A 23,693-nucleotide genomic window follows, 5' to 3' on the forward strand; every position below is an offset into this window, starting at 1 on the left:
TACAAAAGGGAGATGCTTGTTGGTTTTTTGCGAAGACCCATGGGATGATTGGCATACTGAAACAAGTTTTTTTTTAGTTCAGTCTCAGTCCATTCCTGTCTGTAGGTGTTTGGATGGTATTTTCATTGTTGTATCATACTTGTATCAATCTCATTTTCAGGCTTTCGATTTCTGCAAGAAAGCCTAGAACACCTATGGTGTGATGGTGAATACAATCTGATGGAATCTGTGAAGCTTGTGTGTGGATGTGAATGTGTTTGTTTGATGAATGTATGTTGTTCATGTGTAGTTAATGTGTAAGAGAAGAAGCTAATCAAAACTATATAACACATATCCCACTCTATCCTGAGGCCTCTTCACCTCACTCATGTCCACCCGTATGAAGTAATCAGACTTCATAATTAGGACCTTGAGCAGCGCACCGCACACAGAGCAAATTCAATAAATTGCAGCCTTCCAGCTGATAGCACACTGGAGAGATGGATTTCTTTTGTAATGGTGTTGCCATCCCAACATTATGAAAAATAAATGTTTTGGCTTGGAGACTGTTTCTTTTCAGAGATGACAGGTATGAACAAAAGATGAAAACATATCCATATAATCAATGATTACTTGGTTTCACGTCAACCATGTCACTGGTTCAATCGAACTCACTTTCAGTTGATGATCGGTGGCATGTTAGATCAGGCATGGCTATTTAGTGGTAATGCTGAAATGTGTTTTGAAAATTAGTTTTAATATCGTTTCACTACCTTTCAAAAAATTGCAGTCTGTAAGTTGTTATTTTTGATATATTTTTTAAATCTTTAAAAAAATGTATTTGATCAAAAATATAGTAAAAATGGTAATAGTGTGAAATATTAACTGTTTTCTATTTTGAGATGATGTAAAATGTAATTTGTTCCTGTTATGGCAGAACTCAATTTTTAGCATCATCACTCCCATCTTCAGTGTCACGTGATTCTTCAGAAATCATTAATATGATTTGGTGCTCAAGTAACATTTATCACTGTTGAAAACAGATGTGCTGCTTATTTTTTGTGGAAATTGTGGAAGATCTGTTGAATTAAGAGACCCATAAACTGACACCATAGCTACATTACACAAACTGTACAATAATAATCCAGTTTAAAACCAACGCTGACTTTAGTTGGAGGTAGTTACAGTTGTTCTCAGTCGCTTTGGTGCATTTCTCAGATCAGAAATTAAATTCTCAAAACTATTTGTTCAACCTCCACATCATCTAGTCCAGGGGTCGGCAAGCAAGTTTGGCATCAGGCCAAAAACAATTTCACTACTAGATGGCGGGCCAGAACATTGTCGAAGGACATTGTAAGATATTAATTGATGGAAAATTAAACCAGAATTGCCTGTGACTGACTGTTACAGTTTATTTTGTAACTGGTAGTGAGCTGTTACTCTGTGTAAAATCCAGCGACAGTCATTAATAAAAAGCCACATTTGTGTGGCGGTGTCTGATCAGAGTATGTGAGCGGAGTGGAGCGTCAACAATTTCCCCTCCGCGCTCCATGCTTTTAATGATCACTCCGCGCTCACTGATATCAGAACACCGCTCCACGTCTAAGTATTTCAGTATGTTTGAAATATCACAGTTCTATGGAAGCCCGTTTCCGCCACTGAATAAAAAAAAAAAAAAAAGGTTATTGCGACTTTTTATCTCACAATTCTGACTTTCTTTTTCTTTTCTTTTTTTCACAGAATTGTGAGATATAAACTCGCAATTGCGAGTTATAAAGTCATAATTGCGAGTTAAAGTCCGGTTTTGAGGGGGAAAAAAGACTGATATGTTCTCAGAATTGAGAGAAGTCAGTTGTCAGCTGAAAATATTCAGAAGGAACAAATAAATTCCTTGAGAAATATAACTTCCCGCTCATGTCCACTGCAGTCATCATAGCCTTCACATTCTTTCCGATCTGAGTGATTCTTTTCTATCTAGTTAGCTAAATATGTTTAACATGTGAATCCTTGCTTAATATGCAGTTATATTATGGGTTGTTGGCATGAATTGTACTCGTGATGGAGTGGTGATGGAGCGCTCTTGGAGCGAGTGAAAACCACGACACTCCGACTTTTAAAAAAATCCGCTCTTCGCTCCATTCAAATTTACACCGCTCCACTCGCGCTCTTCTCAGCTCACATAGCCTACTCTGATTGTGAGTAACTGTTGCTGTCATGACAGATCTATTTCAGAACCCGCCGCTATCAAAATAATCTGGCTATGCGTGAGGGGCAGATATTATTGCTGGCGGGCCACTTTTGGCCCACGGGCCGCCTCTTGCCGACCACTGATCTAGTCACTTGTGCACATCATTAAAGCAGTTTTTCATTCTTTTGAACAAATTGCGATTGCTTTGGTACATTCATGCAACTGATTAGGTACATTTGTCTGCGGTTTCCTACATTTTCAGTTGCTAATATCATGTTGCTCAAAATGTTTTATATAGATCTCTGTGCTATAGTCTTTCCCCTCAAAACATCTAGTCATTAGTTCATCGTATAAGTCATTAGATGCAAAATGGTTGATGTAGTTGTCATAAACTGTCAAACATATTTTCTACACATTTCTATTACACTTTTGGTAGATTTGCCATGAATTGTGCATGTGAATCTTGACTTTCACTAATGAAGAGAATATAGATCAACCAGTTATATACAATTCAATTCAATTCAATATTGCTTTATTGGCATTACTGTAAAAAATACAATATTGCCAAAGCTTGAAATATATATAGAGAAATATAATAACAATGAAAATATCAAAATAATAGAATAAAAACATTATAACAATATATACTTCAATAAACAGTGTAACAAATAAGAACTTGTGTGAACATTTCATACCACAGAGTTTGACATATAAACACACACAGGCTGAGGGTAACTGTGGTGGACAGTAGGGAAACACACTGAGGTCAGACATAATACACACATTACACACATTCACCTGCTGTCTCTCAGGCTGTGGCAAATCCACACGTATCTCGCAGCCAGTGCTGCTGTCTGTCCCACTCCTAGTATTATCTTTATTTGTTCCTCTTCAGTCATGGCTGTAAAATTCTTTATGATATTTGTGAATTTGTTGATATATATGTCTCTGATTGATTTAAATTGGTAACAGTGAAGTAGGAAGTGTGTATCTGTCTCGATCTGTCCTGTCTCACAGTGAACACACACTCTTTGCTCTCTGGGTAACCAGCTCTTTCTGTGTCTGCCGGTCTCAATGGCTAGTCTGTGCTCACTGAGCCTGTACTTGGTCAGGATCTGTCTCTGCTTTGTGTCTTTGACACTCTGGAGATATTCTTCTAATTCATATTTTAATTTTATAGTTCGATAGAGTTGTAATTTACTTTGTGTTTTGGTTTCTTGATCCAAATGTTCCAGATATATATTTTTAGATTGTTTGATAATTTTATTTATTTTGATGTTTGGGTGAGAAGCAGTGCTGGTCTGAGACTGGTTAGTGTTAGTAGAGTTAGTCAGGTTAGTAAGTCTCAGAACCAGCTGACTGAGTGGACTCTTTTCGGGGTTCAGTTCTTGGGTTTGTAGTGCTTTAAAATGTAGCGATTCTGTGCGACTGGATTTTAGATGCATCCAGATTTTGAGCGATCTTTTTTGTATATTTATAATCAATGGGAAACGGCCCAATTCTGCCCTACATGCATTATTGGGTGTTCTTCTTTGTAATTTTAGAATAATTTAGCAGAATTCTGTGTTTAGGGCTTCTGTTGGATGTCTGTCCCATCTAGTGTAGCTCTGATCACTGAGTGGACCCCAAACCTCACTTCCATACAGCGCTATGGGCTGAATTACACTATCAAAGATTTTACACCAAATTGGAAGCGGTATTTCAATATTTTGGAATTTTTTCTTGATTGCGTATAGAGCTCTTCGAGCTTTATCTTTGAGAGCTTTCACTGCCATACAGAAACTCCCCGATGCAGTGATGATCAGGCTGAGGTAAGTGTACTGCACCATGTGTTCTAGGGCGGTGCTGCCTAGACTGAACTGGTATCTGTGTTCCTGACATCTGGGCTTTTTCTGAAAGACCATAATGCTGGTCTTTTTGAGGTTTACTGCCAGGGCCCAGTTCTGGCAGTAGTTCTCTAGCAGGTCTAGGTGCTTCTGTAGTCCCTGTGGGGTGGATGACAGCAGCACTAGATCATCTGCGTACAGCAAAAGCTTGATGTTTTTGTCTTGTAGAGTGAGTCCAGGGGCTGTAGACTGTTCCAGCTGCACCGCTAATTCATTAATGTAGATATTGAATAGTGTTGGACTCAGGCTACAGCCCTGCCGTACTCTTCTCTTCTGGGTGAAGAATTCTGTATGTTTGTTGCCAATTCGTATTCCACATTTGTTGCTTGAATAAATTGATTTAATAATGTCATAAACTTTACCCCCTACATCACTTTGTAAAAGTTTGTAATATAATCTGTCGTGCCAAATAGAATCAAATGCTTTTTTTAAATTACATTTTTTAATAATTTATTGTTTTTAAATATACCAGTTCTCTGAAGTAGCTCAAAGGTGCATTTCATGAACCTTCAATTGGACAGCATACTGTATATAGACAGAGGACAACACAAGAGTTACAAATTCTGACGATGGATGAACATCCAGAAAACGATCAGGGTCAACAGCTGAGAGGAAGAAGATGAGTAAGGATGCATGGAAGGGTACAGAGGAAGAGGCAGAAGAGGCCAAGGACATAGGTGCATATCAGATGAAATAAGGGTCACTATTGTGGACCATGTTGTCAATCATGGCCTTACAATGGCTGAAGTGTGCAGCTAAATATTGGGAGCTCAACCATATTCTCAATAATTTGAACATTTCGAAACAGTCTCTTTCAATCAATATCCCACTTACAGTAATGTGTAAATTTGTACTTTTGTAATGGATATATGGCATACATAAGAAGTGCAGCCTTCTGCATTTCAGTACAGTAACTGTCATCTAAACTGTTGTCATAGTTTACAGCAGGTAATACTAACAGAGTGCACTGTTATTTTGACAACATGACTAAGCATTTTGCCTATCTTGTATGTGAACAATGATACAAGGACTTTTCATTCTGATGGCACTGATATGTTCATTGACATAAATACTTACTTTTGAGAGATTAACTAAAAAATTTGAGTAAGTTACAGGATTTTGCAGGAAATCCATTCATTGTGCAGTGCTATTTGTACAAATTATTTTGAGAAATGCACATACTTCTTTGCAAATATTAAAGATGATTCGAGAAATGTACCAAAGTGACTGAGAAAAGCTGTAATGAGGAGTCATGGGCTTAGTGAAAATCCAAATTTTTCTGATCACCACAAGTTATCTTTCCCTCAGGAAACTATAAAAAGAAAAGCAGGGAAAAGGTGGCACCCAATCTGTGTAGCTTCATGGGCCATTTTGAGTCCTGAAAATTTCTCTTAATCAAACATTCTTTTATCTTCCACCAGAGGAGCTAGAGATCTGGAATTTTACAATGGCAAGAAACCTGACTTTGCTCAAATCTTTTTTTAGGATTCAGTTTAGAGCTTCAAAGGGGTTCATGATGCATTAGACATCAGTAATTAAAGCAGGGTACAGAGAATGTACCCCTTTTGTGAAGCACAGTCCACTTCTGTTCACAGATGTTCTTTAACTTTTCTTGAAAACATCCCTGATGAATTTGGCCCTCATAAGTGCTACAAGACACAATGAAATCCCACATCAATAGAATTGATTGTGGAGCAATTAATTCTCTGACACCCCTTGTGGAAAAGCATGCAGCGGAGAAAATTGCTTTCCTGACCCCCCACCTGTCAAAAAGAATCCCTGTGAAGAGGTAAATATATTTACAAAGGAAATGATTGATCAAAGCAGATGAAGAATCAGAAATCACTTTGTGTTGAACTCATCAGTGTGTTTTTATGAACTCTGTATGAACAAGTCAAATGAGGAATTTGTAATTTTTTTTTAGAAAGTAAGACTGGCCACAAAATATATTCCTTAATCCTCATTGACCAAATATTTTTTGGTCTCAGTGTTCAGCAAAGACAAATATATTGCCTGTATGTTTCAATTTAATTTTTGAGATCACTGATAAAGCCCTCCTGCTATAGAAGTCGTCTAAAAAACAATGTTACACTCTTAATACAACAATTGATGTATTTAAGTGTGTATATAGTAAAATATTTGATATTAAAACCTCATCATTTTACCATATCTTACTACAAGTTTCCAGTTTAAGAAATTAACTGCTTTAATTATAAAATAATTAATATAATTTAACTATGAAAATGATTGTTCAAAGTTCAGTCATGATTCTGCTAAAGTTGTGAGTAATGCTATTTTGAGTATTTGTTTAATTATAATGAATAACTGTCAGGCAGAAAAATATGCATGTGGCTGTTTTTATTCAAGCTATAAATATTAGTCTGAATTTTAATGTCACTTCAAGTATAAATATCTTATTTTCACATTTGTACTTTTTACTGTGTAGATTCCAATATAACTAGACCTACGAATAGATTTAACTTAATTAGCATATCTGCATGTTGATGAATTAACAAGGAATCATTTTAGGGGTGTAAAGCGGAAAGAGTGCTGCTGGCATTATGAAAATCGGTGGCTTGAGACGTAAACGTCAGCTAGGCGGGGGGTAATAAAACTCCCATGCATCCCGAGGATAGGCATGATTGGCTTGACCACATCTTGAAACCTCTATAGGGTATATGAGGCAATCATGTACTTCTGCGTTTAGCGTTTGGTGAACTCTAGTCCCACTGAAATAATGGGTTAGAAAACTCTACAAACTTAATGGATTGCACTGACTTTACAAAGTACAGACTCTCGTTTCAAAACCAAACTGATTAAATCCTTGATATAAGCCATAATTAATGGTGCAATGATCGAGTCCAACCTGAGTCTGCGTTGCGCGTGGTGCGCTGGAGGAGGTGACGGGACCAGAGCGCACTTGGATGAGAATCACTCAGAACACAGTTTGAGTCCGACTGGACACTTGGTGGTCGCGGTGTGCCTTGGATTCATCGGAACTTTTGGGTTTCTCAACAACACGCTCGTTCTCATCCTGTTCTGTCGCTATAAAGTGCTGCGCTCGCCCATGAACTGTCTTCTGGTGAGCATCTCGATGAGTGATCTGCTGGTGTGCGTCCTCGGCACTCCGTTCAGCTTCGCCGCCAGTACGCAGGGCCGGTGGCTCATCGGACGCGCGGGATGCGTGTGGTACGGCTTCATCAATTCATTCCTGGGTGAGTCTGTATGTCACAGCGATGTCTTCGATGAACGATTAAAGTAGGCTTTGGAGGCACCTGTATAGTTGGTAGCTACTTTCAAATCTCACCTCGCAAGCGCAGCTACATTGTAAAACGTTTTTAATCATTAAAATGTTTTGATGACATTTAATAGGCTACGACAGATGTTTGTTTCTAAATGCGTATTTTCACAGCGTTGTAGAAACGTACTTGCAATAGGCTACGTTCCCTTGGGGCGTTTTAGGAACCTCCACGTCCGTAACCTGTTATTACGCTTATCAAAATGTTTTATTTTTCAAAGTAAAAAGCTACTAGTGACTTAAAGCAGTGTGATAAAGAGAGAGAGAGAGAGATAGACATCAAACATGACACTGAAGTGTCATTCTATATTTCATTACATGAACTAATTGAATTCAGAAGGAAATCTACTCACGTACGTTTGAATAACCGACATAGTAGCATCCTGCAGTCGTATTTCTTAAAAGTCCTCTTTACCTGTGGATAACCTACACTTATATGTTAACACGGCAGCTATCGTGTGCTATCATGATGGTTTTATAGACGTTATTGATATAATTTGTCGTGAGGTAAAAGCGTCTCTCAGACTCGTGCACGCGCTGCTCTTGTTTTTCGCTGCGCACGCCTGATCAGCAAGAAGTTACAATAATATAAATATTGCAGTTTACTTGAGTGAACTGTTTGCCAGTTGTGGTAAATTGCCCGTTCTTGGCACAGCCAGATTTATTTTATGTTGGAAATATTATTGCAGTAGGCTATTTTTTAATACGTTAAAAAAACGTCCTACAAACGAGGCAGTTCGGTGTTGTTGTTTTTTTGTTTTTTTTTACAATGCAAAAATGCATACGAAAAACCTCATAGCTGCCTAATCCAACATATAGGCTATGTTTACACATAATAGGAAGGCAGGATATAAGTCCCCCCCTGCCCCCCTAGATGGCAATCAGTCTAAATGGATGTTGTCTTGTTTATATTTTAAACTCCTGGTACTGGATATGTGTTTTAGTTTGTGGAACATGTGTTGTGTTACCACAGTAAATGATATTCTTTACAGAATATAGACTTTGAGTAGGCCTACTATACCAAAAATAAATGCTCAAAAGTACACAAAAATGTCCAACCCAATAAAACTGAAAACTTGCCAAAGTTACAACCCAGATAAGTTCATGGTGCTTTCTCAGTTGCTTAAAATGTATTTACTGACCAAAATGAAGTTATTTAATAAGTTTAAATTAATTAAATAAGTAAAAATAACAACTTATTGGAAACAAAGATAATGGAAACTTTTTTATGTTGTATAATTGAAAAGATAAGTCTCCATAATTGCAAAGATGTTAAATAAACACAGCAGGGCAGAGGTGTAGGACAATGTGAAGGTGAGGAGAGCTGTATTCAGGGAAATAAGATGTGTGCTGTCCTGTATTTGACCCATAACACAGTCTCTGTAAGGAGGCAGAGCTGGCTGTAGAGTTTCCAGTAAGTAGAATAGCTGTTTTGGTGTTAATTAACAGGTGTCAATAGCCATCAAATAGGTCTGTGTGATTATATGACAATAGATTTTAACATCAATATTTAAGAGCTCTATATCATCTACTTGGTAATTAAGAATGTTGTTGATGCATTGTAATTGTCAAAACCTCAATGACCGGTCAGGATCCTCTGTTGAACAAAGCTGGATGAATCACCAATGGTTCGATAAAACTACGCTTATGGGAGAACTAAGTGTGCTTTTATGGAGAAAACCTCTGTAATTGGTTCCACTCCTTGAAAGCCTGATGGCAACTGCCTCTCATTGCTTTGAAAAGGCTCATTACTTTCTTTCCTCATTAGCTGTCATCAAGAACCGCCATGATATAAGATGCTTCTTTACTCATTCACAATGTCTTATGCCATTATGATGTTAATTGCAAGCAGTGGACTATACGCTTGTTTCACAGATTATTGCTATCTCCCTCGAATAAATTACACTGATAAAGTGCTAACAAAGCTGAAACTTACAAGACAAAAATTAATTTGAGCCTTTATTCTTTGAGCCATCAGTACAGCAAACACATTGTCAGACTCATGGAGATATTGTGTCATCCACATTGTCAGTGCAGATTTTATATACACACTCACATCTGGCAGAGAAAACCTGTATTAAAGTTCAAAATCTTCTAGAGACGTTCTTTTCCAGGCTTATACAGTAATTTAAATATTCAAGCTTATAGGCTCTTTGAACAACATCATTTTTAGTTTCCATAGTTCAGAAATCAGGTACTGAAATTAGTCTGTGCTCTGTAGTAAACAAAACTGCAGAAAGACTGATTTTGTTATTGTTTATTGTAGTATCGTCTTGGTTTCTTACTACCGGCACATTTCACAATTTAAAAAAAAAATTTGTCATGATCGTAATAATACACACTCCCTTGTGCCTTACCAAGAGACCTAGCAGTCAAACACAGCTCAAATGAGTGAACACCTGTTCTTCACAGTTTAAATGACAATTTAATAGCTGCCTTCAGTTTCAGGTGCGATATTTTAAGATCCCTCTGAGTTTATTTGGTTGTCAGCACTAATTACAGTAAACTGTACAACAACGGAGGAGAAAGCGCAATGAAACAAAAATGCCCAGATGCACCAAGAGCTTCTGCATGTGTGTAGTGCACTGATGTTTGCCTAGATAAGTTCTTATAAGACTGTAAATCACTGCAGTTTTTCTGATTAAACAGTAGATGAGTTTGTTTCTTCATTAGAACAGATTTGGAGAAATTTAGCAGCACATTACTTGCTCACCAATGGATCCTCTGCAGTGCATGGGTGCTGTCAGAAAGATCATATTTTCATTTTTGGATGAACTATTCCTCAAAAATGTACAATAAAGACTTTCTTTTAAAACATACTTCAATAATCTTTACATGCAACTTTGAAAAATATTTTTTACAGTGTAGAAAATCTGGCCTTTTTTTACTAATGGCACATATTATTGAATAAAAATTTTGTGTAGGATTTAATTTTAAACCATTTTCTTGCTAGCAAATTTCACAAAACAATTTAACAGTTTGAATTAAACATGAAACTGAAGTAAAAAGACTCAAATAGAATTTTCTTGTAAATGAAAAATAATTTTCTTGTTTTTTTTCATTGTTAAGCAAGGTAAATCCACAAGACTGAACATGATGTGTATTTGCAGTGCACCCAATAAAACTCAAGATTTGGCTTTTTTCTGAACATAAACAAACCCTCAAAGGTAATAAGGATCTGTAAGCAACCCATAACTGCAGCTATTACTCATAACAGTGCATTGTGTTTTCCGTGTATCTCTCTTCTGTTTGTACAGGCATTGTGTCTTTAATCTCCCTGGCGGTGCTCTCTTACGAGCGCTACTGCACCATGATGGGGGCCACGCAGGCCGACTCCACCAATTACAGAAAGGTGGCCATGGGTATTGCCTTCTCCTGGATATATTCCATGGTTTGGACTGTTCCACCGCTGTTTGGATGGAGCTGCTACGGTCCGGAGGGTCCCGGCACCACCTGCAGCGTCAACTGGGCCGCCAGGACAGCCAACAATGTGTCTTACATAATCTGTCTGTTTATCTTCTGCCTTATTCTCCCTTTTATGGTGATTGTCTACAGCTATGGCAGACTCCTACAGGCTATCACACAGGTAGGTGTCACAGCCATTACTGTCTACTAGCTGACGAGTTATTGATTTCAGAAAAGCTTTATGCCTTATGTTTCAGACCATTATGCCTGATTTGTAGAGACGTAGCTTGGATTAATTTCTTGAGTTACTGGTTGCACAATAAATTTGGCCAGACTCAGTAAAGTTAAATGATGAAATAAATTATTAATTAAGTGCTTTTCTTTTAAAGGGATAGTTCTTAAAGTTTAATATAACTTAAAGTGATAGGTCACCCAAAAATGAAAACTCATGCCATCATTTATTCACCCTCAAGTTGTTCCAAACCTGTATGACTTTCTGTCATTTGTTTAACACAAAAGGAGATATTTGGAGGATGTTGGTAACCAAACTGTTAACTGCAGCCATTGACTTCCATAGTTTTTTTTTTTTTCATATTATAGAAATCAATGGCTACCATCAACTATAATTATTAATTGCACTTATTTTTTACACTTCTTTAATATATACATTTGTCTTATTATGTATTGTTCATAATTTTAAAATAATATATGCCATTTGTATTTGTAAAATATAAATTCTTTTTTTTAGCGAATTTCCCATCTACAAGCAACAACTTTCATATTTTATCATAAAGTATAATAGTTGTGTTGTATTAAAATATACATAATACAATAGCAGGAAAAACACTTGAGCAGAAAAATTGTCCTTGACTTCTTCACGTTAAATTGCAGCTCATTAGTGAGACAGAAAATGCAGCAAATGATTTATGCAACCTTCCACAAGAGAAACAATTACCTGGACTTCAACTTCAACTTTAATTAGCGTAATATTCACAAATTATTATGAGTTTTCTCAATGACCTTTTTGCACCATTAATTAAGAAAACCACTCGGGCAGTCCTCTCAACGCATGGTTCAAATTAAAAACAGTTTGAATATTTCGGCTCATGGCAGTTTCCTGTCTGTGTTTCTCTATCATTTCAAATTTACCTGAGTAAGCCCGTTTTGGGGGGGGGGGTTCAATTGCTGGCCCCAGAGATGCCCTGCACTGTCCAGTGATCAACACCAGCAGTCAGCAACAATTGAAAATTATTTTCAGTGTTTTGCACGAAACATCTTGAATGCAAATTAAGCACCGTATTACGTCAGGAAGAAAGCAAATCGTGTCAGAATTTGCATGAAGATGGGAAGAAAACAACATTTCAATTGAGAAGTAGTTTATATTTGATGTCCCGAGAGTGGGCCAATTTTCTGGTGTAAACAAAACACAAATGCTCTCAAGGCTCCCACAATTCCTTTCCTTCCTCCCGCCCCTCGCAGTGTGGGTGAGCTAACAGAGGCCATCAGCTGCTTACATTAAATGCACTGACACAACAAAGCACTTGGATTTGCAACCAAATTACTTTCAATAGCAACAATGAATGAGAAATCTGCTTGCAAGCTCCGTCTTCTCTGCATCTTAACAGACTACAATGTATGAAATACATGTTTCAGCACTTTTAATAGACTGAGATGTTCAGAGAGAGTTTGGAAATTAAAACATTCATGTTTATGTAAATTAGCCCTGCCTAAAATGGGCCATTGATGCTTTCAGAACTCACCTTTTCATTTCACTTCATTCAGTAGCAACTCATTGCCCAGCCTGTCACTGCATTAACATAAGCACTTTCTTCATAAAGTTGTGCAAAATCCCTGCTGAATATAATTTTGGTCTGAAGGTCGTCTATAGATTTCTGCACAATGTCATCTGCAATGAACTGTATGTGAAGCCGTGGTTATACTGTGTCACAGTACTGAATGTAGGTCAAGATTTAGCGCTAGATATCAATGGTGTGATCTAACCTCAGTGGTGAAAACACCCTGCTTCTCTGACAGATACATGCTTGTGCAAGCAGATAACAAAGGCAGGAACAAAGGGAGGTATTTTTAAGTCTGAGCAAAAATCATTTCCAATTAATGAGTTACTATCTCACAAGGGCGGAGAAAGGAAAACGAACCTTTAGAATAGACACCTCACAGGGCTTATGACCTTGCAGTCGCCTTATTTTGCATCTCTCAGAAATCTTTATCACTTAAGCACTTATATGGAAGTTAATCTAATCTAAGATAATCTAAGTGAATGGAAGTGAATGTGCGTCGAAAACTGACAGGGAAGCAGGGAAGAGAAGAAATTGTTGAATAAAGTCATTATTTTTGTTTTCTTGACACACAAAAATTCTCTTAGCTTCATAAAATTAAGGTTGAGCCACTGATGTCACATGGACTATTTTAACAATGTCCTTACAATCTTTCTAAACCTTGAACACAGAAGTTGCATTGCTGTCTATGCAGGGTCAGAAAGCTCTCAGATTTCATCAAAAATATCTTAATTTGTGTTCCGAAGATGAACGAAGGTCTTATGGGTTTGGAATGACATGATTAATGACGTGATTAATGACAGAATTTTCATTTTTGGGTGAACCATCCCTTTAAGTGTTCACAATTTCTCAAACTTTGCCGTTTTGAGCCCACCTATACATTCCATTAAAACTTTTTACCACCATTCAATTTAAGTCTATAAATAGGTGATTAGAAACTTTGTTGCCACTGTTATGTTTCATATGATTCATATAGTTGCTTACAGAGTGACATTATGACACCTCATGCAAAATTATTTGCATAATGGTGTCCTGAAGATGATAAAATCATGCATTTGATCAAAGGCATTTTTCCTAATCCGCTGCCTTAAATTTTTTTGGATGTCATTTAATGCAAACCAATTATAGGCCAGTCGTAGCATGAGATCAGATAACTACAGCGTCTCCACAGTATAAGAGTGATTGTAGCTCCTCACCATTGGTATTGAACCATGGGTGCAGAGACGGAATGCTGATAAGCTCTTTTAGACAATTAGCACCCTGTGTGTTTATACAAGATTTCAGCTCTGACCGTTCGATGCGGTGGAGTCCTGGGGGGACAGGTGCCAGATATATTCACCATCCACTCTGCTAAATCTCAAAGGTGGTGATAAAAATGCCACATGATGTTATATTACAGAGTAACCAGTTCTTCGATTAAGCTGAAGGCTCTTTTTAATTGCTTGCATCACAAGCAATCAATTAGATAATGATTCACGCACGTTCGTGATCAATAAGAGCATAAACAGCTTCTCGGGCTCTCATTCGGGCACACTCTACCTTACTGTGACAGTCTGAACGTCACCTACAGTAAGCAGACCTACAGGCTTTGTGCCTTCGTCCCCCAGAAAGTGTGAGTGTTATATAAGTTTGAATGAAGATTTGACTGTTGCGTATCCACAGTGCATAGAGCACATACAGTTGCCCTTCCAGCTCTTGTCACTCCACTCAGCCGTTGACTAACCCATCCAAAATGTCACCCGGCAGGGGGTCGACTGCCTTCCCAAAGAACAGCCTCGTTTGCTCAGACACGGCCTGTCTCTTTCTGTAAACTCACACTGCGGGTGGAACGGAGCGCACTGGGAAAACGTAGGGAGAAAAACCCAGCGGATTTGCCATGCTAGTTTTCGCCATCCTTCGAGACAGAACTGTCTATTTTGCACAGAGACCGTCTGGTTAGACAGAACGAGAGAAACAAAGTTTACATCTGCTGCACGTTATGTTGGCAGCTATGAAAAGTGTTGACCTTATAGCGTTTCAAAGAAGAAATTTTGCAGATTAATCTTCAGATTTTAGAATTTAATAGGTTTGGATTGAGAAAATCCAATCCAGTTTCCCAGAGGGTTAGTGACTTGGATGGTTTTCGTTAGGGTTTATGGCTTGCTGTCATTTCTTTCTAAAGACTGGAATACACTACACAACTTAATAAAGAATTAGTTCACTCCAGAATTAAAATTTCCTGATAATTTACACGTCATCCAAGATTTTTGTCTTTCTTTTTTTAGTTGAATTCAAAATATTCCAGGGTCTTTCTCCATACAGTGGACTTCAATGGGAGCCAATGGGTTGAAGGTCCTAACTGCAGTTTCAATGCAGCTTCAAAGTACTCTACATGATCCCAGCTGAGGAATAATGGTCTTATCTAGAAGCGATCGATCATTTTCTAACAAAATAAAAAATTGCACTAGCTCTTCGATGCGCGTCCACAATTTCAGGCATTATGTATTAACATCGGAAAGGTCACGTTTTTTCCTATAGTGGAAGAAATGTAAAAGATTTAAACATTCAGGATATGCACACAAATGGACCATTTTAAACAATAAACTGTTTTATGGGTATCATGCTAGCTGCTGTCTCTGTTTTCTTTGTTTTGAAATTGAGCCTAATGACTTACAACTTAATTAGTCTGTAATTAACAGTGCAATCCCTCTTAATTAGGAGCCTTCTATGCCATTGGCAATGATAAGTCTTTTTGGAGAATTGGTATTCCAGGTTAAGTGGCCAGATGCTTTGAAATCTACTTTCACACTCTGAAAATGGAAGACATTAACTTAAAGACAAATGATAAGCTTAATACTGTCAGCACTAGTTGGAAGTTCTTAACCAGGGGTGTCCAGTTCTGCTCCTGGAGGGCCACTATCCTGCAGAGTTTAGCTCCATTCCTAATTAATCACTTCTGAACCAACTAAGGTTTTCAGGATTACTGGAAACTTCCAGGCAAGTGTGTTGGGGCAGATTGAAGCTCAACTCTGCAGGACATTGGCTCTCTAGAACAGGATTGGACACCCATTTCTCTCCCAGTCTGTCCTCAACCCCAGTTTTGTTTCGACAGAACAGACAGCCCTCCAGATATCAGAAAATTCAACAAAACTCTGTTGTCACATGCCCTTATTACAGCCACTGCTGAAATGCTACTCTGCACTCCTGAAAGAGAAAGTTACGAGGCAATTCTGAAAATGTGCAGTGTTGTCATATTCTATCTTGTGCTATTTAGAGCAGTTTTTGTTGTTGTTGTTGTGGTGAATGTTGCAGCAGCTCTTAAGGTGGACAGGTGGAATGAATCCTTAGTCCCTAAAAACGCACTGTTAAAGTTCTGAGTGCCTATATAGGATGATATAGAGTGGATCAAAGTTTTCTAGCAGATCATTTATTTGTACAGTCACAACAGTATTTCTATGCCATAAAAGTTATGCCATAGTTGTGCAAACTTGTGGTGAATGAAATTACGACAAGTATATTTTTGTATTCCGATTTGCTCCAATAGTAAAAGAAAAACGTCTCAATAGCATTTCTATGACTTTCCAGAGAAGAAACATAGAGAGACTGATTAATGTTCAATTTACTGTAACTCCCTTATAGCCATTGTATTAGACAAAAACTAGTTTTATGAAATGTAATGTTAGTGTAATATAACACAAAGTGTAATGTTATAAATGTACTTTTATTTTTAAAAACCTTGCTAGATTTACAATGTTAACTGTCCAACAAAGTAATAGTATTAAATTTGAATAAGTAAATTTACACTAAATAAAATTGCAAGCTTGGAAATAAATCTTAATTAACTGAAAATTAAATGGAATGTGTGTAAATATTCCACTACAAAATAATTGATTCATTGTGAACAGATTTTCCATGACTCTTCCAAACAAACTGGTTAATTAAAATGTCAAAATGATTTGACTGAAGTTGATATGAAATTTGTAGGTGGTCTGGGATTCAGCACCAGATGATTAAAGATACTTCCTGTAAATAATGTAATAATTTATAATTGAATGTCTCAGGACTGATTGCACACAAGTTGCTGTCTAATTTAAACCGCTTGCACAGTTCAAATAAAAAGGATAAAATGTGTCTCGTTTATTTAGAATGCTGTTCATCTCTCTCCATAGAAACTCTTGCACAGACTGTTTCCTTGTGTAATTTATATAATTGGCATTTGATTGGGTTTGTTAACAGTTTATAATTAGTGGACACTAAATTTCATTAAAATGTTATGACAAATAGAGGAATATAATTACACACAGAAAATGAGATTAGTTTGTATTACTGAACACACCCTAATCGCTGGTTTACACAAGGGCAGAGAATAAAGTGCAGACATGAATGTGATGAACTCATTTTGCCAGACTGTTTGCTTAAAGGCATTGATTTATGCATGCTGTACAAGCAACTGTAGCTGCTTAAAGAATAGAGGGAGTCCAGGAGCATTAACGAAAGAGAGGCATAGAGTAACACTCTCTCCTGGGAGCTTTTTAAGCAGCTGTACTCACAACTGTTCTGCCCACCTGTCAGAGAGGAGATTTAATGATCTAGTCCACTGCATTTGTTTAGTGCAGGTGACGACAGATCAGGTTATGCCCCAAATCAATCAAGAGCCGATCGTCAGGGTCTATTTTACTGAAATGGGTCAGTCTAGAATGAATTTATACCTCTCCTTCTCTTTTCTGTCACTCTGCTCCTACTCTTCATCCATATACTGAACCATCCCCTTTTTTCTCTCTCTGGCTGCCACTTTCTGTTTTTGACTTTGCTCTGTGCTTCTCACTTTTCCATCTGTCACTCCAGCCATGCATCTTTCAACTCTCTTTCACTGCTTACTTATTGTCTCTCACATATGTGTGTGTGAATTTATACCTCTCCTTCTCTTTTCTGTCACTCTGCTCCTACTCTTCATCCATATACTGAACCATCCCATTTTTTCTCTTTCTGGCTGCCACTTTCTGTTTTTGACTTTGCTCTGTGCTTCTCACTTTTCTCACATCTGCCACTCCAGCCATGCATCTTTCAACTCTCTTTCACTACTTATTGTCTCTCACATATGTGTGTGTGTGTAAGAGAGAGAGAGAGAGAGAGAGAAGGATTTTTACTGGCGGCTCCTCCTATTACTTTACCTTTATCTAAAGTCTGAGACCACATTGCAAATCGTAGGATAGATCTGATTTAATATTTTATTGATTGATTTATTGAGTTGTTTTCTTATTTCTTCTTATTTATTTTAATGTTTAAAACATGCATTTAGATTTTTCAGCCTTATTTCTTTATTTATTTGCGTGTTTTATTTATTTCTTCCTTTTTTCAAATTTATATTTTTTCAAAATTATTTATTCATAATATTTTATATGTCTATATTTACTGTTCTACTGACAAGTTTCTATAAAAAAGTTAAAAAAAATAAAAAATCATGAGAAAAAAAAAATCTAAATATAAGCATTTTCACAAGTAGTCTCAGACTTTTGTACCAATCACTGTACAAACAAATGTTTCCTAAGTCATTTTTGGCATATCTCTTTTTTAAAAACAAAACTTTAGTACTTGCGCTTCTTTATTCTTATTAAGTAAAATGTAGGGCAGAGGTTCTTAAAGAGGGTCCTGTGGGGATGCACAGGAAAATATTTGTAATGGTCGTAATGCCCATGTCATAAATGTCAGAGATTTATTGACAAATAAAATTTCCCATTATAGGCTTTAGTGATTAACAGGCCCAGGGGATCTGGGGATTCATTTCTGTGTTGATTTATGGGGAAATCTGCAGAATGGATTTAAGCATGGTAAAATGTGCTAATTGGAGTACTACTCTATAATTGGGAGCTGTAACCATAATCAAATTAGCCAGAATATGTAATAATCGAGCATGAAAGGGTTGGAGGATGTGTAGAACTTTGTGAATGAAGGGTGTTCCAGTTCTGTGAATTTTCTGTGGGTGCAGATTGTGTGTGGGCCTGCTGTTCAGTTGCCAAATTATGTCTATTTTTAATTAATGACTATATTTCTATCAAACAGATGCATCTGTTTTTATAATTGATGTGAGGTTACTGTAATTTTCCAACAATAGCATGCTCAGAGAAATGATTTGATGAAAACAAACTGTGCATGAACTTCATGCAAACATTCAGACTGACTGTATCTTTATAAATTGTTCAACTGTTGTTTTTTAGACTGGTAGCAAGTAATGGCTTCTTGTATAAAATTAATAATATTGTATATGTGTAGACAGTATTCGTGACCATTTACAAGGCTCATTACTAATTAAGGTTGCAAAAAGGTTGGTGCCAATAGCCTCATGGGTAGCGTTTGTTGCACTTTGGGCGTCCCGACTTCGAGTCCTTTCCCAATTCTTTTCCCCTTTCTCACCCACTTTGCTTCCTGTCGGAATACTGTTGTATATTAATAATAAAGGCAAAAATAGCAAAAATAAATAAAAAAAAATCTGAAATTCACAGAAATTGTGCAAACTTTCAGGGATTTTTTTTTTTTAATTTTCAGACAAATTTGGGACTTTTTGGAGATTTTTAAAAAATGTTCTACCCCTCTGCAACCTTAATATTGATAAAGATTTCCTGATTCGTTTTGATTTTGTTTAAGAAGCTCTCAGTCTTGAAAATTTCCAAAACTTAACAGACATTTAGAAAACTTTCCGGGATTTTTGAAAACTTAGACATTTGAGGACTTTTTGGATAGTTTCTGGAAAATATCTGGAAATTTTCCACCCCTTTGCAACCCTAATGTCCTGATTCAATTTGATTTTGATCACCCTTACCAAAAAGTAGTATACTTCAAGTTTATTTTATTAAGTAAGCTTACGTAAATTCAAGTATATTTTAAAGTATACTTTATGCAGTAAGTATACAAATATCAGTGTACTAGTAGTTGTCAGTCCTCTGTCGTGTGTGTCATGTGTTCCTGCCTCATGTGTCCATATTTGGTTTGTTCCCTTCCAGGAACTTCGAGCTGCGTCGAAAACGCATATGGGAACGCCTTCAGCGTGACCAGGCTCTGAATATGATGTGTAATCAGTCAAACAAGGGCGAGGCGTCACGGGCGGGGTGACGTCACGACCAGGAAGCATATAAGCACGTGCGGCGGAGCCGGCTTCAGCTTTTTGTCATTCAGCGAAGCGCTCTGTGTGTGTCAGTCTTATTTACTGTTGTTTGTCCTAGTTTTAAGTGGAAAGCATTCAGTATCATGCCAAAGCCAAGGGCAAGCTCAGGGGTGAAGCTTTCAGACCACGTTTTGAGTTGTGTGTGCATCCTTGCCCTCGCTATATCACGAGCGAGGACACACACGATTTGCGCGTGGTCTGCCTGGGTGCGGAGCACGCAAAATCGGTCTCCGCACCCGGAGGGCTCTCTTCGAGAAGGGAGCCTTTGCGAGCTCCCCACGCGGTGCCGGTCCCGCTGCTGCCGAGGCAGAGCGGCGGCTGCACTCGTGGGGCTCGCAGGCTGATCTGGCTGGCGAGTGTGAGACGGGCATGTCCCTATCTCCTCCCGTATCAGCCAGATCTGGCGCCCCGTCTCTCGGTGTGGAAGCTGTCTCTTCCCCCGAGACGAGGGCTCAATGCTTCGTCTCTCTTCCTCTGAGGAGGTTGATGTGACGAGCGTTCACGAGGTTTCGCCGCCTCTGTCACCCCAATATGATATAACTATGAGCTGCAGTGTTTGCACAAGCATAAAATGAATAAAGCCGGTCCCGCTTGCCTTTAAATCAGAGAAAAAAAAAAAAGGCAGAGCGGCGGCTGCGCTCGCGTGCACAAGCATAAAATGAATAAAGCCGGTCCCGCTTGCCTTTAAATCTGAGAGAAAAAAGGCAGAGCGGCGGCTGCGCTCGCGGGGCTTGCAGAGAAAACAAAAGAGAGAAAAAGGCTGATCTGGCTGGCGAGAGTCAGACGGGCATGTCCCTATATCCTCCCGCGCCTGATCTGGCGCCCCGTCTCTCGGTTCGGAAGCGGTCTCTTCTCTTCCCCCGAGACGAGGGCTTGACGCTGCGTCCTCCGAGGAGGTTGATGTGACGAGCGTTGACGAGGTTTCGCCGCCTCTCTCGCCCCAGAGAGCTACTTCTACACAGGAGCCTTCCGTTTTCCCCGATCTCCTCACCGAGGTGTCGAGATCGCGGGTGAAATCTTTTCGTCCCGGCCATTCGTTCCCGCGGGAACTGAAAGAGCGCGGGTATGCGGCGATGCCGCGGGTTGAACAGACGCTTGCGAGCTATCTGTCTCCCTCTACGGCATCGCCTTTGAAGGCTCCTGCTCTGCTTACAACATCTTTGGTGGGCAGAGGGTATGCGCTCTCTATAAACTCAGGTGGCTGCTGGGCGGGCGCAGCCTCCTCTGCATACCAGCTCCTCGCGCAAAAGGTCCTGACGGGCGAGCCCCAGGACCGCGGAGGGCGACCCCTACTGGGGTGGAGTGGCTTGCATCGCGGCACTCGGTGACCACTTCACCTCGGTGCCCTCCAGGGACTTGTCTGCTGACCCTGCCGCTGTTCCAGGGCACAGCCGGTCCCAGCGAGTATATTTCTCAGGTTTGTCCACCCGGCAGCGCGGAGCCGAGAAACTCGCCTCAGCCGCCAGATTACGCGTCTCATCCCGGTGCGCCGCATCGAGACAGCGGTCTGGCCGCTTCTCTGAACCCAGAGGTCAGTCTCGAGAGACAGATTCCCTCAAGATCATTGGGCAGCGAGCTGCCGAATGTGTCTCTTTGGGTCCTGCCTTGCAGGGTCTGGTTCGTTCAGAGGTCCTGACGGGTGAGCCCAAGGACTACGGAGGACGACCCCTACTGGGGTGGAGCGGCTTACACCGTGGCACACGGTGACCGTCTCCCCTCGTTGCCCTCCAGGGACTTGTCTGCTGACCCTGCCGCTGTTCCAGGGCACAGCCGGTCCCAGCGAGTATATTTCTCAGGTTTGTCCGCCCGGCAGCGCGGAGCCGAGAAACTCGCCCCAGCAGCCAGGCCACGTGCCTCCTTCCGGTGCGCCGCTTCGAGACAGCGGTCTGGCTGCACCAGAGGTCAGTCTCGAGAGACTGATTCCCTTAGTAGAGCATTTGACAGCCTGGCAGCGGCTGCCGAATGTGTCTCCTTGGGTCCTGCAGACCGTAGCGAGAGGCTATCGTATTCAGTTCGGCGGGCCACCCCCGCCGTTCTGCGGGGTTGTTATGACTGCGGTCCGCCCCGGGCAGGCTCTGGTTTTGGAACAGGAAGTTGGTACTCTGCTGAGGAAGGAAGCCATCGAGTTGGTTCCTCCTCACGAGACCCAGTCCGGTTTCTACAGCCGGTACTTCATTGTTCCGAAGAAGGATGGAGGGCTGAGGCCCATACTGGATCTGCGTCTACTGAACCGCTCAGTCAGAAAGCTGAAGTTCAGGATGCTTACTATCAAGCAGGTCGTGACTCAAATCAGGTCCGAGGACTGGTTTGTCACGATAGATCTCAAAGACGCATATTTCCATGTTTCCATCCTTCCTTCTCACAGGAAGTTCCTGAGGTTCGCCTTTGGGGGGAAAGCGTACCAATATCGGGTTCTTCCCTTCGGCCTAGCACTTTCACCCCGCACTTTCACCAAGTGTGTGGATGCGGCACTGGCCCCGTTGCGGCTTCAGGGCATCCGCATACTCAATTATATCGACGATTGGTTGATCCTCGCTCAATCAGAGCGGTTGGCGGTTCGGCATCGAGATGTCGTTCTCGCCCACATGAAAGAACTGGGGTTGAGACTGAACGCCAAGAAAAGTGTGCTTTCTCCGGTTCTGAGAATCACTGATCTAGGCGTGGTGTGGGATTCGATCACGATGCAGGCACGATTGGCCCCTGCTCGGATCGAGTCGATCCTTACTACAGTCAGGAGAGTGCGAGAAGGCCAGTCACTCACTGTCAAGCAGTTTCAGAGACTGCTGGGCCTCAATGCAGCTGCGTCCAGCGTGATACCTTCTGGCCTGCTGTACATGAGACCCCTACAGTGGTGGCTCAAGACCAAGGGGGTCTCCCTGAGGGGAAACTCACTCCGCGCTGTCAAAGTGTCACGCCGTTGTGTCCGTGCCTTCGACATGTGGAGGAATCCTTGGTTCTTGTCCCAGGGCCCGGTGTTGGGAGCTCTTTGTCGCCGCGTCTCGCTAGCGACGGACGCTTCCCTCACCGGTTGGGGTGCGGTCATGAGTGGCCACCCTGCCCGCGGTCTGTGGAGAGGTTGCCACCTGACGTGGCATATCAATCGGCTAGAGATGTTAGCGGTGTTCCGTGCACTCAAGCACTTCCTCCCAGACCTGAGAGATCACCACGTGCTGGTGCGCACCGACAGCACGGCAGTGCTCTCTTACATCAACCACCAAGGAGGTCTGCGGTTGCGCCCCTTGTATAAGCTGGCACACCAGATCCTTGTGTGGTCCCAGGGCAAGCTCCTATCACTGAGAGCTGTGCACATTCCTGGGCATCTTTATGTGGGAGCAGGCGTCCTGTCGAGACAGGGGCCGAGGCCCGGGGTATGGATCCTTCACCCTGAGGGGTGAAGCAGATGTGGAAGGTTTTTGGCCAGACACAGGTGGACCTCTTCGCCACTCGAGAGTCAGCGCAATGTCCCCTCTGGTTCCTCCAGCTCCTCCGGGACTGGACGCTATGGTACAGACGTGGCCGAGGCTCCGTCTGTACGCCTTCCCCCCGATCGCTCTGCTCCCTGGAGTTCTGGCGAGAGTGCGCTGGGACGAGGTCAGTCTACTGTTAGTAGCACCGTTCTGGCCGGGCCGAGTATGGTTCTCGGACCTGATATCTCTCCTCGACGGCACTCCGTGGGAAGTGCCCGTCAGGAGGGACCTCCTCTCACAGGCCGGGGGCACCGAGGTGCACCCTCGCCCGGAGTGATGGAAGCTGTTGGTGTGACGCCCTGAGGGGGCACAGCTCATAGCTTCCGGTCTGTCAACCGAGGTTGTCGAGACCATCCTCCAATCCAGAGCTCCCTCTACGAGGAAACTGTACGCCTTGAAGTGGAGGCTCTTCACTTCTTGGTGCGGGGACCGCCAGCTCGACCCAGTCAACTGCCCCGTTGGTGCAGTACTGGAGTTCCTGCAGGCCCGTTTCTCCGCAGGGGTAACCCATTACACTGTTAAGGTGTACGTGGCAG

At 40.8% G+C, this 23,693-nt stretch overlaps 1 protein-coding gene across 1 annotated transcript in view; it reads left to right on the forward strand.

The window, feature by feature from the left end:
* Window positions 1-6,853: 6,853 nt before the first annotated feature.
* The window catches only part of LOC306863162 (parapinopsin-like), a gene marked incomplete at its 3' end in the record, with an annotated part of 34,588 nt that continues 17,748 nt past the window's right edge, over window positions 6,854-23,693 (forward strand). The window contains exons 1-2 of the mRNA XM_079406374.1: window positions 6,854-7,268; window positions 10,609-10,937. Of these exons, the coding sequence (XP_079262500.1) occupies window positions 6,905-7,268; window positions 10,609-10,937 (693 nt within the window). The 5' untranslated portion in view covers window positions 6,854-6,904. The remainder of the gene's footprint in view (window positions 7,269-10,608; window positions 10,938-23,693) is intronic.

Source organism: Barbus barbus, assembly GCF_936440315.1.
Source record: "Barbus barbus genome assembly, chromosome: 44".
Taxonomy (NCBI): domain Eukaryota; kingdom Metazoa; phylum Chordata; class Actinopteri; order Cypriniformes; family Cyprinidae; genus Barbus; species Barbus barbus.